The sequence below is a fragment of the Fukomys damarensis genome, unplaced genomic scaffold (genome assembly GCF_012274545.1).
Source record: "Fukomys damarensis isolate Sample0158 unplaced genomic scaffold, DMR_v1.0_HiC HiC_scaffold_10, whole genome shotgun sequence".
In the NCBI taxonomy this organism is placed as follows: Eukaryota; Metazoa; Chordata; class Mammalia; order Rodentia; family Bathyergidae; genus Fukomys; species Fukomys damarensis.
In genome coordinates, this window is record NW_022900922.1 from 24,183,204 (window position 1) to 24,199,600 (window position 16,397).

A 16,397-nucleotide genomic window follows, 5' to 3' on the forward strand; every position below is an offset into this window, starting at 1 on the left:
AATTAAAAATTTTTTTTTTTTTTTTTTTTTTGAGACAGGGTTTGCTCTGTAGTTCAGACTGTCCTTGAGCTCACTGTGTAGCCCTGGCTGGCCTCAAACTTGTGGCAGTCCTCCTGCCTCAGCCTCCTGAGTAGTAGGATTAGAGATGTGTGCCACCATGCCTGACTTAGAATTTTAATTCCTATCCTGCCTTGAGGTGGACAGCTTAAATTCTGCTTAATTTTCTCATCTCAAATGAATGTTGTTGTGAGGGTAAAGTTTTTAGAACAGAATCTGGCATATATAGTTAGGACTCATTTGAAATCATTTGAAATAGAACATTTGGATTTAAACATCTTTACATCATATCGTCTCTGAATTTTGCTACCTCTTAACTTCCTCCTCATTTACACTCCATTTCCTTTATACATTTAAATACAGGATTTAAGATTTATGTGTTTGAATGATAAAACCAATCTTGAACTACTAGAAACAGATGTTCAGGTTTAAAAACTATTGAATATAAAGAATGTTTTTGTTTATGATAGACCCTTGTGTGGTATTTCATGTTTACTTGCCAGTTTCCCTCCCTTTTATTTTTTGAGACAGGGTCTCACTTTGTAGTCCAGGCTGGCCTTCAACTCATGATCTTTCCTCAGCTTCCGAGTGTTGAGATTAGAAGCATGCATGAACGCATCGGGCCCTTACTAGCTGATTTAATACGATAGATGACAGAAAAAAGCCCAGGTGAGGTCACCACGACCTGGAAATGGAAAGCCCTTTGACAATGCAGGTATCTGCTTCTTTGAAGTAATATGTAAACTTTGGATTGCTATCATTAGTCAAAATCATTTTTATTAGGCTCAGAATATTATTGGAAGGACTAATGATTCTGCACTTTCAGTACAATTTTTATTTGTAGCTACTTAGCTATGGTCATGGTTGGAATATATTAAGGATTATTCTGTATTAGCTGGGCAAGGTGCATTCCTATAATCCTAGCCAGATAGGAGGCTGAGGCAAGTTTGAGGCCAGCCTGGGCAACTTTTTGAGACTTTGTCTCAATTAAAAAAAAAAAAAAAAAAAAAAAAAGCTGGGAATGTAGCTCATGGTAGAGACCCCCTGGTTTTGGTCCTCAGTACCATGACCACCCCCCTCCCCCAAAGTACTGGGATACCTGTTTAAATTCCTGCTGCCAGATAAGATTTATTATCAGAAGCTTTCCTGGCATGGTGGCAGATGCTTGTAATCTCAGCACTCTGGAGGCTAAGGCAAGAGGAGTGCCATGAGTTACAGAATGGGCTACAATGAGTTTAAGACCAGTCTGAACTACATAGCAAGATCCTGTCTCAAAAAACAGCAAAACAAAACTGATCAGAAACTGGATGACAGGTTGCTTTTAATGTCTATTTATAGTTTGTTTTCTTGATTTTGCTTATTTTTTCATACTGTGATTTAAGAAATAAATCCTAGGGCCGGGGATTTAGCTCAGCGGTTTGGTGGCCTGCCTCGCAAGCACAAGGACCCGAGTTCAATCCCCGGTACCGAAAATTAAAAAAAAAAAGAAATAAATCCTTACCCTTAGATTCAAACATATTATATGAGAAAAGTGTAAGAATATCTTGTAAGTGCTTTGTAATGTGTTTAATTGCCTTGGCCTTTTAGTGGGTTATATTTCTCTCATTTAAATTTCGTAGCCAATTGTAGATTTACCCACAAAAGTATTTTAAGTGGCTACAGGACTTCAACTGGATGGATGTGGTAAGATTGGCTGTTGAGTGTCTTATAGTTTTTAAAAAGTATGATAATTAATACTTTAGATTTGGAAGTTAAATTTGGATTATTGAAACCAGGTAAGGCCAGGCGTGATGGTGCACGCCTGTAATCCCAGCACTGGGGAGGCTGAGGCAGGAGGATTGCTGTGAGCAAGACCAGCTTGGATGTGGTAAGATTGGCTGTTGAGTGTCTTATAGTTTTTAAAAAGTATGATAATTAATACTTTAGATTTGGAAGTTAAATTTGGATTATTGAAACCAGGTAAGGCCAGGCGTGATGGTGCACGCCTGTAATCCCAGCACTGGGGAGGCTGAGGCAGGAGGATTGCTGTGAGTTCAAGACCAGCCTGGGCTACATAGTGAGCTCCATCCAGGTCAGTCTCAACTACATAGTGAGACCCTGTCTCCAAAAAAAGAAAGGATGTATAGGAAACATGTCTACTGAAAAAGCTTGTAGAAATGAACATCTTTTAAATTACAAATAAATTCAAGTTACTGTTACAGAATATCCCTTTTCCTTCCCCAGTCATCTTTCATTAATCCTTGAAATCAAGTTAAATGTAATTTGAAAAGTTAATCTATTCACAGTGCCTTTACATATTAAATGTTCTTGATATATGTTTAGTACTGAATTTACTTCTGGTCCCCAATGGGTTGTTTATTCTAAACTCCAGTGGCTTAATCTTTTTGGCCAAATGAAGAACTCTTAGTTCATGGGGAGAGAAAACCCAGTTGATTTATCAAGGCCAAGTTTAAAAATTCACTTATTTTATTTTTTTGTGTTTTGTTTTTTGAGACACTGCCTCACTGTGTAGTTGAGACTGATCTGGAACTCACTATGTGTAGCCCTCAGGCTGGTCTCGAAAGCACAGTGATCCTCCTGCCTTGCTCAGCTTCCCAAGTGCTGGTATTACAGACATGGGCCACCACGCCTGGCCAAAGTTCACTTCTTTAATCCTTGAATTTAATTTAATTATTTCTGATTATCTGATGTAGGCTTTGCTTTGGTGCCACAGGGAATATTTTAAAGATTTTAATGCTATTTGTTTTTCCTAAGCACTTCAATAATTTGGCTTTTTTGGGGCTGTCTTTCTGCTTTTCTTCAGTTGTCTATATATTATTTATCATTCCAGAGGATGTTTCCATTTCTTCTTGCTGTTGGATAGATTGACAAAGTTGTTTTTCATTGGGAAGGAATATTAGTGGGATAACAAAAATAATTGCCAAAGGTGATTTATCACTTTTTAAAATTAATTAATTTGGGGGGTTATAAGGGATCGAACTCTGGACCTTGTGCTTGCTATCAAGGCAGGCAATGGAACCACTGAACTAAATCATTATTAAACCAAGTTTTTTGAGTTTGTTTTCTAGATATAGGGTTTCACTATGTAGTTCAGGCTGGCCTTGAACTCACTATGTAGCTGAGGCTTGCCTTAAACTTGTGGCAAACCTTCTGCGGACTGGGATTACCACTGTGCACCACCATGCCTGGCTTATTTTAGAATTATTGATGTTTTTAGAATCTTCTCCTAGAATATTCATATGTTGCAATAAGATGTCATTTGAGCAGGACAGCTGTAGATAAATTGAACCTGTGCACCAGCTAATCTGTGCTGTGAGACTTGATGCCATCTCTCAGAACTTATACTCTAGAGCAGTCTGTGGACAGAGCGTACTTAACTTCCTGTCAGAGCTCTGGGCTCTGTTAGATATAAGGGGAGACTGTCTGGGACATCAGATAGTCATTGTTGCCTTTATTCTTACTGCTGAAGCCTCTGACAGTGGGGAAGATATTGATTTGGTGTAGTAGGATTTGAGTATTCACTCCTTCCTGGACTTCCTCAGTACTTTTGTTTCCCCATCAGATTTGTTTTGTTAGGTTTTTAAAAAAACACAAAGCAGTCTTTTGCCCTAGTTTCATAAAGACCTGAATAACTCTTTTCAAGACCTCCTGAAAAGATAGGTGAGTGTTTGGGACCTTTTTGGTAGTAAGGTCAAAAGAAATTTTTCCATATGAAGCTTATTTTCCCTATTTTGTAGCTCCTTTTACTTCTTCAGTTTTCCATTAGTTGCTGAAGTCTGTCTTTGACATTGAAAAACTCTTTAAAAATTGCCAGATAGGGAGATACTTCTCTGAATCTTTTTCATAGGCAGGGTCCCTTACCTCTTGACAGTCTCTTACCCAGTGCTGTTTATAATTGAGAGAAATGTGTCTTCCCCTTCCCCCACTGTAGTTTTAAAATCTGATGTCTGGTAGTAGTTGGTTATTTACTGCAAAGACCTTGTGTAAGTCTTTAATAATGAAGACCTTGTGTAAGTCTTTAATAATGAAAGTAAGACTCAAAGGTAGGCCCTCAGGTTTACTTCTGATTGATTCTCAGCATTGATAGTAAAGGTATGATGCATTTGATAAAAAGATAATCATGAAAATAGGATGGTCTTTTAGGCAAAATTTTATACTCGGAGTTATGTTTATGAAGGCTATAGTTGGATTAACCAGGCACTGAGTTTTGCATTAAGAATCATGTAAGCACTTGTTAAAAAGAAATTTCCCTTTATGATGATCTTATGAGTAACACCAAGTTTGCCAGTCTGAGGACTACATTTTCAGAACTACTGTCTTAGACTTTTGTAATGACTAGATATATGGGCCACAGGATAAAAGATGAGGCAGATTCTTAAGATGTCTGAGTGAAAGTTTCAAGGGGAATTTTGAAGGATTTAAAGTTATTTAAAGATTTAATAGATTTTTACGTTTATTAATAGTAGAGTTACTAGAAACTTGGACAGCCTGTGCTAAGGACATACATTCCTGTATTTTGGTCTTTGTACCTTTTGTTCTCTTAGAATATGATACTTCCTCCAGAAGTTTGCATGGTGTATTTCTCATTTTCTCAGGTGCTCTCTGTGCTTATATTATAGGATATCTACTTTCTGGCTTTATTTTTGTTCATGGCACTGAATCACTGTATTATGTGTTTATATGTTACATACTGTGTTACTGTGTTTGTTTTTTTCTCCTTGATTTATAAGCTCCAAGAAGACAAGCTCTTGTTCACTACTGTGACCTCACTCATAACTGTATGATCAAAAAATATTGATTGCGTGAAGAATAGCAGTGTATGAGCTGCATTGTGTTCAGTGTAGTCCAAAAATGGTCACTATTAAGATTTGTTGTTCTGGTTGGTTCTAGGATATTTTCCTTTTATTGTCTGACTAGTGCTCTACTTGTGTTTGCTAGACAGTTGAAATTTAATGAAGCCCGTACATCAGAATAATTTGGACGACTTGATAAAAAGATGGGCCTCACTTTACGAGTTGTTCCTTTAATAAGATGGCATAGGGCCTGAGGTAATGCTATTACTAATAGCTAAAGAAATTATACTTTGAGAACCAGTAATATTAGTGTATTTCATCTTAACTTTTTCTTGATGATATAGGTCATTTAACTTACAAAAGTATATTTGGTTACTGTAGTGCAGGGATTTTCTTCATAATTAATCTATATTTTTTTATTTGTTGCTTTTTTTTTTGAGATAAAGTCTTAATATGTAGTTCAGGCTGGCTTTGAACTCTCTGTGTAGCCTGGCTGGTGTTTAACCAGCTTTGATCTGAGCCTCACACCAAGGCTGAGGATTGGTGAGTGCTGGGATTATGTGCATGGGCCACCACACCCAGCTACTTTTTATTCTGTGTGCCAGACTAACTTCTGTTCTGTGTAATTTTCCTGTGCTAAATTGCTTTGGGCTGAGATTAGATAAATTGGTTAAGTTTTAGCCTAGAAAACAAAAGCTGTAAGCACAGTTTGTGCATTTTAGTGAATGAGCCTTTTTATGTCTCTTTTCCATTGTTCAGTTTTATTTTGTGATTATTCTCCAAGATACCTAATGCTACTACATGACTTCTGGTTAAATATGGTGTCCGTTTTGAGTTGTGAATTGATTTTGATAGACTGGAGTCACAGGGATCTTTGATATGCTTGTAGTTTAAACACCTTGGAAAAAATTTCACAGAAGCCTTTCCATCCTATGTCTTTGCTGTAGTTCTTCAGCTAACTTGAAACCTTATGTCATTTATTTTTAAGTCTATCTTAAAGTGTGTTTTAACTTAAAAGCGCTTTTAGCTTTTCTGAAAATAGGGGAGAGATAAAAATAACTAGTGCTGTGTGTGTTTCTATACATGCAGTGTTAAATATAGATATAGCCTCCCTTTTTTTTTCAAAGTAATACTATGTAACACAGGTATAGAAAGGGGAAACAGTGAGTTTGTATTTATTTTTTTACCATAGTAGTGAATATTTTAGAATTATTGGCTTCTTATGTTTGATAGAGAGCTTGCTTTGTATATCTGTTGATAATTTCTTTTATGGAGAATACATGGAAAAATAATTACGTAGTTCCCAGTTACACTTTTTTGAGGCAGGAATCAAACTCGGGACCTTGCGCTTGTGAGGCAGGTGTGGTGCCACTAAGCTAAATCCCTGGCCCGGGTTTTTAAAGCCTCTTTACGTTGAATTTGCTTTCAAAATAGATTTATATATTTTGGGTTAACTTTTGTGAGTGGGGGTTATCTGCTAAGGTTTTTTTTTTCTGTGACTTTTTCTCTGAAATTCAAGTAATGCCACGTTATGAAGGAAGTTGCTTGAATTTATACCTCACCCCAGTTTGTTTCTGTTAGCTTTTTTCCTTGTTAGCAGTAAAATTATCAGTATATGTTTGTTATACTTTTGTAAATTGAGTACTTAGACATTATTTCATTTGACATTATTAGTTCCTATGGGTAGTTGTAGGCAGGGATATTTTTATTTAACTTAGACTAAATCGAAGAGCAGCGAGATACTAAAATTTTACCTTAGGTTCTGGCAATCCCAAACCCTGTTTTACTTTCTTCTAAATATATTGTAGTAGTTTTGTTTATACCTTGGGCCCCTGACAACTTCACTTTGGGAATGTTAATTCCAACTTTATAAAGTTACTGTCTGGATTTAATTGAGTAGTCTATATAAATTGCTTAGAACAGTGTCTGACTCATACCAGAACTACAGGAAATGTTAATAATACTCATAGTATTATCATGTTCTATTTTGCCCTTTAAAAGTTACCATAAATAAATAAATTCCTCAGATTTTTCAGGAAACATTTGACAGTACAATTTCATCATCAGAAAAGATTGTAAATCTTGAGTTTAGCTTACTTTGTTCTATTAGATGTCTCATTTCTTACTTTACTATTTTTATCTAAAGTTTTTTTTTGCTAAAATACATTAAAATAACTTAACGGTGTGGTTATATTTGTTTTAATATGGTGGTTACAAAAGGGTGCATTTTATTGAGTTACAACATTGCATATTTTACTAAACTAGAGCTTGCTTATTTGATGGCCATTGAGATCTTAAAAGATTAGAATATTATAGTCATTTGTGATGATATTAGCTTAGCATATAATACCAAAAGGTATGAATTTTATAGTCTGTAGGATTTATAAAGTAGCATTATGCCATCATAAGTTTAGTGATTGAAGCTGGGGATTTAGCTCAGTGGCAAACACACCTGACTTGCCAAGTGCAAGGTCCTGAGTTTGATCTCTGGTACCGCCCCACCCCAAAAAAGTTTAGCAACTAAATTTTAGTGAACTTTGTTTGAGAAAATTGTATTTTATTTTACATTCTTCTATGTGTATGTTTATTTAAAAAATAAATTTCTAAAATAGTCTTTTTTTTCCCCCAACAGGGCATTCTTAGCAGGGTTACAGAGTCTGTTAAGAATATTGTGCCAGGGTGGCTACAGAGATACTTCAGTAAAAATGAAGATGCGTGTAGCTGCTCGACAGACACCAACGAGGTGCCACACTGGGCAGAAGATAGAGGAGATGACCGTGTGATGTATGCCAGTGAGGAGAATGCTGAGATCAGTGATGGGCGAGTCACTCCTGAGCCAGCAGTCAGTAGTGCAGCAGGTAAAATAGACTGACTATCTTGCTATAAATGACAGATTAAAATTTTTTTAAAATTTATTTATTTATTTTGAGACAGGGTCTTAAGGCTGGCCTTGAACTCACTGTGTAGCCCAGGATGACCTCGAATGAACTCATGGTAATCCTTCTGCTTCAGCCTACCAAGTGCTGGGATTACAGGCATGCACCACCACGCCTGGCTGAACGACAGGGTTTCATGCCCCAATTTTAAATAGCTTTCTATTACCTAGCTGTAGCAAATCTCGCTGAGTATGTTGGGGGGGTGATGATGTTCATACTGGAAACTTTTTTTATTTATCAGCCTTTTGTTTATTAAGGATGGCTGCTACATCAGTGAAAGTGTGAGGTGTGATGTTAGCCTTTGGGTTTGACTTTCATACCAGTAATATTAGATGGCTTTTGATGAGATAAGATGTTTCTCTTTTTTACCTTGTAAGTTGTTTCAGGAAGAATAGTGTCAGCAGGCTTTCGTGGTGCATGTCTGTAATAGAAGTAACTTAGGACCTTCAGGCAGAGGCAGGAGGATCACTTGAGGCCACAAAGTTTAAGACTAACCCCTTGGTTTTAAAAAAAAAAAATTGTGAAACCCTTAGAGTAGATGCTGGCACTAAGGAAGCTGGAAAAAATGTAAACTGTTACTGTGAAACTGTGACATAGTGCCTGTCACAGCATGTGCATTTGGGTGTAACTGCAGTTGGTACTTGTCCTCTCCAGAGCAAACTCAGCTTGATCATCCATTAATCATGCAGTTAAATGATGCTGCATTTTAAAGGCATGAACATTTTTGGATCTACTTTGCAGTATTCTGGCAGGGTTTACAAGTATCTCGTAAATTTAGTATAACCCACAAGTATGATATATTTAGATTGCTCTAATTTCACTGTGCCTGTATATACACACAGACACACACACACACACACACACACACACACACACATTACTTTTAATAGCTTTATTGAGATATGCTATAAAATTCACTTTTTTTTTTCTTCTCTTGGTACTGGGGATTGAACTTGGGTCCTTAGGCTTGCGAGGCAGGTGGCAGAATCACTGAGCTAAATCCCCAGCCCAAAATTTACCTATTTAACATGTAGTTTGGTGATTCTTAGTATGTTCAGTGTTCTACACCCATCACTGCCATTATTTTAGAATATTTGTGTCACTCCACAAAGAAACTGCATACCAATTATCAATAACTTAATTCCCCTCTCCCAACTCCTGGTAACCGGTAATTTTCCTAACTCTGAATTTGCCTATTCTAGACATTTTATATAAATGTAATCAAATAATATGTCTTTGTGATTGACTTTCATTTAGCATGATGTTTTCAAAATTCATCTATAAAATGTATCAGAGTTCTCATTTCTTTTTATAGTTGGACAGTTTGTTATTTTACTGATAACTTATCATTCATTAGCTGACATTCAGTTGTTTTCACTTTTTGGATATGATTACTGTTTCTATGAATTTATGAAGATTTTCTTATGGAGTAAAATTGCTGGGGAATATGATGATTTTATTTAGTATTTTTGAGGAACTGCCAGAGTGTTTTCCGAGATGGCTACATTTTATCTTTCTACTTGTAGTTTATGAAGGTTCCAGTTTCTTTCTATCCTTATACTTATTTTTAGTTTGATTATAGCTATCCTAGTGTGTGTGGTAGTGGTAGCATCTCATTGTGGTTTTGGTTTGCATTTCCCTGATCACTCACAATGTAGAGCAGCTTTTATAGTGCTTATTGGTCATTTGTGTATCTTTGTAATTGCTGCTAAATTGCCCAAGCTGGGCTCGAATTCAAAATCTTCTGCCTTAGCCTCCTGGAGTCCTGGGATTAACCTAGTGTGCCACTATCTATGTCTGGCTCTTTTTCCCACTTTTTTTTTTTTCCTCTTCCCATTTCTAAAATCCCTTATAAGTGTACAGTTTACAAATATTTTATTCTATTCTGTGGACTATCTTTTCATTTTCTTGATAATATCCTTTGAAGCACAAGTGTGTTTGATTTTTGTCGTCCAATTTATCTTTGTGTTTATCTTTTTTTACTACATTTTTTGACAAATATAGTTAGAAAATTTTTTCTGTTAAATCTTGTCTTGAATAAACAATTGACTTGGATATATAGCTGTTTAATTTTGGCATACTTAGTAACACATTTTCCTGCCTGATTTACTTGTAGTGAAAAATAGTGATAGCAAAATGAGCTTGAAAAAATAGTTCTTTTGGAAGAGTGCAAGTCTAAGTCTTTTTGTCATGTGTATGTGGGTGGGGGAGATACTGGGAATTGAACGTAGGATTTTTGCACTGTTACATCCTTAGTCCTTTTTATTTTTTATTTTGAGACAAGAGTTTTGCTGAGTCACTTAAGTTGCCCAGCCTTACTTGTTACCCCCCTGCCTCAGCCTCCCAGAGTGCTGGGAGTACAGATGTGCACTATGACACCCAGCTTCTAAATTTTCTTAGATTAAATTTGGTATAGTCAGGGGCCAGGGATTTACATCAGTCGTTCCGCTGCCTACCTGGCAAGCACAAGGTCCCGTGTTTGATCCCTGTTACCAAAAGAACAACAAAACAAGTTTAGGTCTTATGGAAATAAAAAATACATTTAAAAATGGTTATAGTCTTGGGCTGGGGATTTAGCTCAGTGGTAACTGCACCTGCCTTGCAAGTGCAAGGTGCTGAGTTTGATCCCCAGTACCAAAGAAAAAAGAAAAATTGGTATAGTCTTTCAAATGTTTAATGGTTTTCATTAAAGTGACTTGCGAAGACTTAATACCTGTACTTCTCAAAATTTCTTTTAAACATTATCAACAAACATTGAGGCTTTATCTGGAAAATCTGACTGCTTCCATGTCATTTTCTATTTTGGCCATTAAAGGGAACTCCAGTTTTTCTTTTGGTTAAGGATTTGTAGTTTGTATGTAATAACATCCACAGTGACAAAAACCATCTTTTCTATCCAAATGAGTATACAGTACTTGTAGAATTAACTTGAAATTTAATTTAGATGGTAAGATACATGGAGAGCTTCTAACATGTCATCTGTGAAGTTCTTTTTGTGTGTGTATTTTCATGAAAACAGTGAAATTAATCTCATTGGTTTCCCAAGGTCAGTTTGTACTCAGATTTTATTCATTATAGTATTTATAAAGTAGCTTTTTTTTTTTAACTGAGAATCGAACTCTCGGGTCCTTTCGTTTGCGAGGCAGGTGGCAGCACCACTGAGCTAAATCCCCGGCCCTAAAGCAGCTTTTTGATTGAGTGTATTCCATACACATTTTTATAACATACATTTAAATTATGGAAAATTTAAAACTATAGAAGAGTGTTGTACAATAAACTTCAGTGTACCCTCACCCAGCTGCATTGACAGTTACTTTTGGCTGGTTTCATTTTCTCTATTCCCTTTTTGCCCACACCCTTTTTACACTCTTTTGCCCACTTACCCCCTCCAACTCCTGTTATCATTGATTGTGTTTTGCCTTCCTATAAAGGACTGAACACAAAGATCTCACTCAGTGCTGTAGCATTGAGCTTTACCTTCAGCTTCTATAAGCAAATTGTGGACAGCTTCTCAATATCTATTTGAAGAACTTGTATATTTTTCTTGTTTTTTGGATCTGAATCCTGCTTTTGTATTAAACCTTATGAATCCCAGATAATCTGCTTTGATCTTTCTCAAAGTATTTAATGGCTGTAGTCAGTGTTAAAAGTACTGCTGGTCGGGCCGGGGATTTAGCTCAGTGGTTGCAACACTTGCCTCGCAAGGACTCGAGCTCCTTCCCTGGTAACAAAAAAAAAAAAAAGTACTGCTGGTTGCCTGCCTTGCAAATGCAAGGTGCTGAGTTCAATCCGTGGTACCAAAAAAAAAAGAAAAAAAATTTTTTTTTTTATTGTGATGCTGGATATTGAACCCAGCATCTTGCAGCTCTAAGGAAGAATATAACATCTGAATTCTAATTGGATTAAATGATGATACAAGTAGAATTCTAAGCTTCAGGCAGTATCTTTTAATTTGAGCATATTTGATAAATTATTATATGAAATCAATTTAGATATCCTATTGGATTTTTACGATCGAATGCTTTGTTTGGTTCAGTGTGGTGACATATCCCTGTCATCCCAGCATTCAGGGAAGCTGAGGAAGGAGAATTGCAAATTCAAATCTCACCTCAATTTAGCAAAGAACCTGTCTCAGAATTTTAAAACAGGCTGGGGATTATGTAGCCCAGTGGTAGACTGTCAGGGTGGTAGATGTGGTCTTCAGTACTGTGCCCATATTCCCAGAAGTTTCCTGAGTGTTTTTATTATTATTATTATTATTATTATTATTATTATTATTATTAGCACTGGGGAATGAACTTAGGACCTTGTACTTGTAGGGCAAGGAGGCAGTACCACTGAGTGTAAATCCTGGCCTGAGTGTTTTATTTTTATTTTTTTATTTTTTGGTACTGGGGGTTGAACTCAGGTCCTTGGGCTTGCAAGGCAGGTGGTGGAACCACTGAGCTAAATCTCTGGCCCTGAGTGTTTATTCTTAAAGAATTCTTCTCCTTGTTGCACTTTCCTTCTTAGAAATTTTTTTTTTTAATTTTGAGAAAATAAACATAAAATTTATCATTCTGATCTTTTTTTGGTATTGGGGATCGAACTTGGGTCCCCTTGCACATGCGAGGCAGGTGGCGGAACCACTGAGATAAATCCCTGGCCCTCATTCTGATCACTTTTATTTGTATAGTTCATTGACATAGATATATTCACATTGTTGTGTAACCACTACCCCTATTCATTTTAGAACTTTTGTAATCTTGAAGAACTGAATGTCTATACCCATAAACAAACACCAACATTCCTTCATCCCGTGGCAGCCACAATTCTAGTTTCTTACTCTAAACTGGCTTTGACCAGTTTGAATACTTCACATGAGTGAAATTATACAATATTTGTCTTTTGATGCCTGGCATATTTCATGTAATATGTCTTTAAGATACATATTTATCATAGCATGCATCAAGATTTCCTTTTTTTAAGGTAGAGCAGTATTAAATGTGTATACCACATTTTGTTTATTGATTTATCTGTTGAAAGACATTTGGCTTATATCTACTTCTTGGCTTTTGTGAAAAAATGCTTCAAACATGAGTATGTAAATATCAAAGTAGAATTCATAGATCATGGAAATTCTATAATAATTGAAAAATTATCACTGTTGCTGTAGATGTAGCACTATTTACATTCCTCTCACCAGTGCTCAACAATTTCCGATTTCTCCACATCCTAGCCAACATTTACTTATTTTTTTCTGATAGTAGCTGTTCCAATAATAGGTGATAGTTCATCATGGTTTTGATTTATATTCCTGTGGTGGTTAGTGATGTTGGACATCTTTTCATGTTTGTTGACCACTTTTCTGTATCGTTGGAGAAATGTCTGTTCAGGTTCTTTGCTTAATTTTTAGTCAGATTTATTTGAATTTTAGCTTTGAGTTGTAAGAGTTAATTTATGTATTCTGGACATGAACCCCTTATATTACATACTGTGCAGATATTTTCTTCTATTTTGTATTGAGTATTCAGTCTGACAGCAATTCCACGTATAATTGTTAATTACATTGATTCTTAGAATACATGGGACTGCTTAGGTTATTTATGAGCACAACCTCGGACCTACTGAATCATACCACTTCTGAGCGGCTCAGAAATACTTAATAACTTCTTCTCTCATGATAATCATATGTACTTAAAGTGGAGAACCATAGGTTTATGCAAATTAATACTCTTAAAAATATGCAGTTATAGGGCCAGGGATTTAGCTCAGTGGTGCCACCACCTGCCTCACAAGTGCAAGATCCTGAGTTTGATCTCCAATATTCCCCCAACCCTTTAAAATGCATTTATAAGTAAATGCATGTTTAATGGCATATCAGGAAAATAACTGAATGAATATTACAATTAATGTGATAACATGATAGAAAATAGTGTAGTTTTAAAGGGAGTGCTCTGAATGTAGAAAAAGTTATATTATAAATGAAAAAGCCATAGAACAGGAGGTATAATATTATATGTTTGGGGAAAATATATATTTGTATATGCATATAGAATATCTGGGAGGATATATAAATTAATGGCTGTTTTGGTAGGGAAAAACATACCTGTGGTTTCATGATTTTCTTGGTGTCTTTGATTTTCTTTTTGGTAAGTAAATCTTACAGTAATATCTGTTCAAGGGAAATTAAAGCCACATGCTTTAAGAAGTTGGATGTGATATATTTAACACACATATTTTGACAAGTTAGTTAATGTGTTTTTGTTAGATTAAACCTTGACTAAGGGCCAGGGATTTAGGTCAGTGATTCTTCTGCCTACTTCGCAAGCATATGGTCCCGAGTTCGATACCCGGCCAAAAAACAAACAAACAAACAAAAATAAATAGTCCAAACCTTGACTAGTTGAAGAATATATTCAGTTGAACTTATTGTTGGAGGCCTCAGTGATGTAAATTGAAGCTGTATTTTTTAAAGTAAGAATTATTTTATTATAATAGTATATTACTTTGTAAAATTCTATGTTTATTATATTGTTTCTCTTCTTAAGAACCTTCAACAACTAGTACTAGTTCACATTACCCAGATGTATTAACAAGGCCTTCTCTTCATCGGAGCCATCTGAATTTCTCTATGTTGGAATCCCCTGCATTACACTGTCAACCATCCACATCTTCGGCATTTCCAATTGGCAGTTCTGGATTTTCCCTTGTAAAGGAAATTAAAGATTCTACCTCTCAACATGATGATGATAACATCTCAACTACCAGTGGTTTTTCTTCAAGAGCATCTGACAAAGGTATTCTTAGGCTTTGGTAGTAATTTTGGTAGTAAATGTAAATTTCATGACATCAAATTTCTTCTTAGTTTTTAATTTTCAGTACTCTTTATAAAAATCTAGGGTCTTATAATTGGTGTGTAAGTATAAACTATGTACTTTTTCAGATATAGCTGTTTCAAAGAACACTTCATTGCCACATCTGTGGTCTCCAGAGACTGATCGCTCTCAGTCAGTCTCACAGCACACTGCCTCCACCTCAAAAAAACCAGCATTCAACTTGTCTGCCTTTGGAACACTTTCCCCTGTGAGTATGAACTGAATTGGATTTATTCACATTGGTTTTGAGTATTTTTGTTTATAATTTGACACTGTGTTTCTGTGCAGTCACTTGGGAATTCTTCAAATCTTAAAACAAGTCAGCTTGGAGATTCTCCTTTTTATCCTGGGAAAACAACATATGGTGGGGCAGCAGCTGCTGTAAGACAGTCGAAGCTACGAAATACACCTTATCAGGTTGGTGTGAATAGGTGAATGATAGTCTCTTTTCCCCCTTTAACTAGATACTAAGAGACTATTGACATTCAAAATAGGCTTTCAGTTCATTTTTGGTAAAATTATATTTTAAAATTTAGGGCAATAGACATTATTAGACATAAATAAACATTTTTTTGTATTAGGTTTGTGTCCCAGGAAGTATGATTAATAATTTCTCTTTTTCATTTTAAAATATGGTATAGGGCCGGGCGTGGTGGCGCACGCCTGTAATCCCAGCACTTGGGAGGCTGAGGCAGGAGGATCGCTGGGAATTTGAGACCAGCCTGGGTTACATAGTGAATTCCAGGTCAGTCTCAAATACATAGTGAGACCCTGTCTCAAAAAAAAAAAAAAACCAAACAAAAAATAAAATAAAATATGATATAAAAGTGTAGTGCAAAGTCCTGAGTTCAGTTCCTGGCACTGCCAAATATAAATAAATAAATAAACAAACAAATAAATAAATGTGTGTGTATGTATATTGCATGCACACACATGTTTGTGTATATGTATTTGAAATTAATGAAACACAGTGTTGTGTAACACCTTCTTCAAAAATACTCAGCAAGTATTTCTGTTATCCCAGTATCTTGTAGTCAATCCCTCCTTCCACTATCACTCTCTGACCACCACTTAACCTCTTTCTTCCCCTGTAGTTTTTCCCTGGGCTTTTCTAGAATGTTGTATAAAGGTAGTCATATATTATGTAGTCCTTTGAATCTCGTTTTTATTCCATAATTTTTTTGCAGTTGATCTCTGTATATATCTATATCTCTATTATCAGTAACCCCTTTTTGTTTGTTTTGTTTTTGGTGCTGGGGATCGAATTTGGGATTTTTTGCTTGCAAGGCAGGTGGCAGAACAACTGAGCTAAATTGCTGGCCCTCAGTAACTCCTTTTTAATACTGAAGAGTATTGTTAATGTTATAGCTCGTCAATCACCAGTAAAAAGACATTGGATTTTTTCCAATTTTTGGCAGTTATGGATCAAGCTGCAGTGAACACTTTTTATTTCCCCTAGCTAGGGACCTAGGAGCTAGATTAGTAGGCCACATTGTAATTGCATAATAATCAGCCGAACTTTTTCAAATGGTTATTAACCAGTTGGCATTCTCACTAGTAATATGGGAGCTCCATTTGCTCTGCATCTTTTCTAGTTTTTGATTGTTATATTTTGTTTTAACCATTCTAAAAGACATATAGTGATAGTTTTAATTAGCATTTCCCTAATGACTAATGAAAACAGTATTTTTCATGTGTGTATTTTCTTATGAAATATCTGTTCATATTGTCTGCGTTTTTTTTTTTTTTTTTTG

At 35.8% G+C, this 16,397-nt stretch overlaps 1 protein-coding gene across 3 annotated transcripts in view; it reads left to right on the forward strand.

Annotated features, from left to right (window-relative positions):
* The window catches only part of Nup153 (nucleoporin 153), a 70,585-nt gene that overhangs the window by 5,421 nt on the left and 48,767 nt on the right, over positions 1–16,397 (forward strand). For 2 of the 3 annotated variants that reach the window (XM_033761903.1, XM_010622910.3), the window contains exons 2-5: positions 7,483–7,708; positions 14,317–14,565; positions 14,712–14,851; positions 14,932–15,060. In XM_033761903.1, coding sequence (XP_033617794.1) covers positions 7,483–7,708; positions 14,317–14,565; positions 14,712–14,851; positions 14,932–15,060 — 744 coding nt within the window. Of the gene's footprint in view, positions 1–695; positions 773–7,482; positions 7,709–14,316; positions 14,566–14,711; positions 14,852–14,931; positions 15,061–16,397 lie in introns of those variants that run through there. The other variant, XM_010622911.3, reaches the window with a different exon arrangement.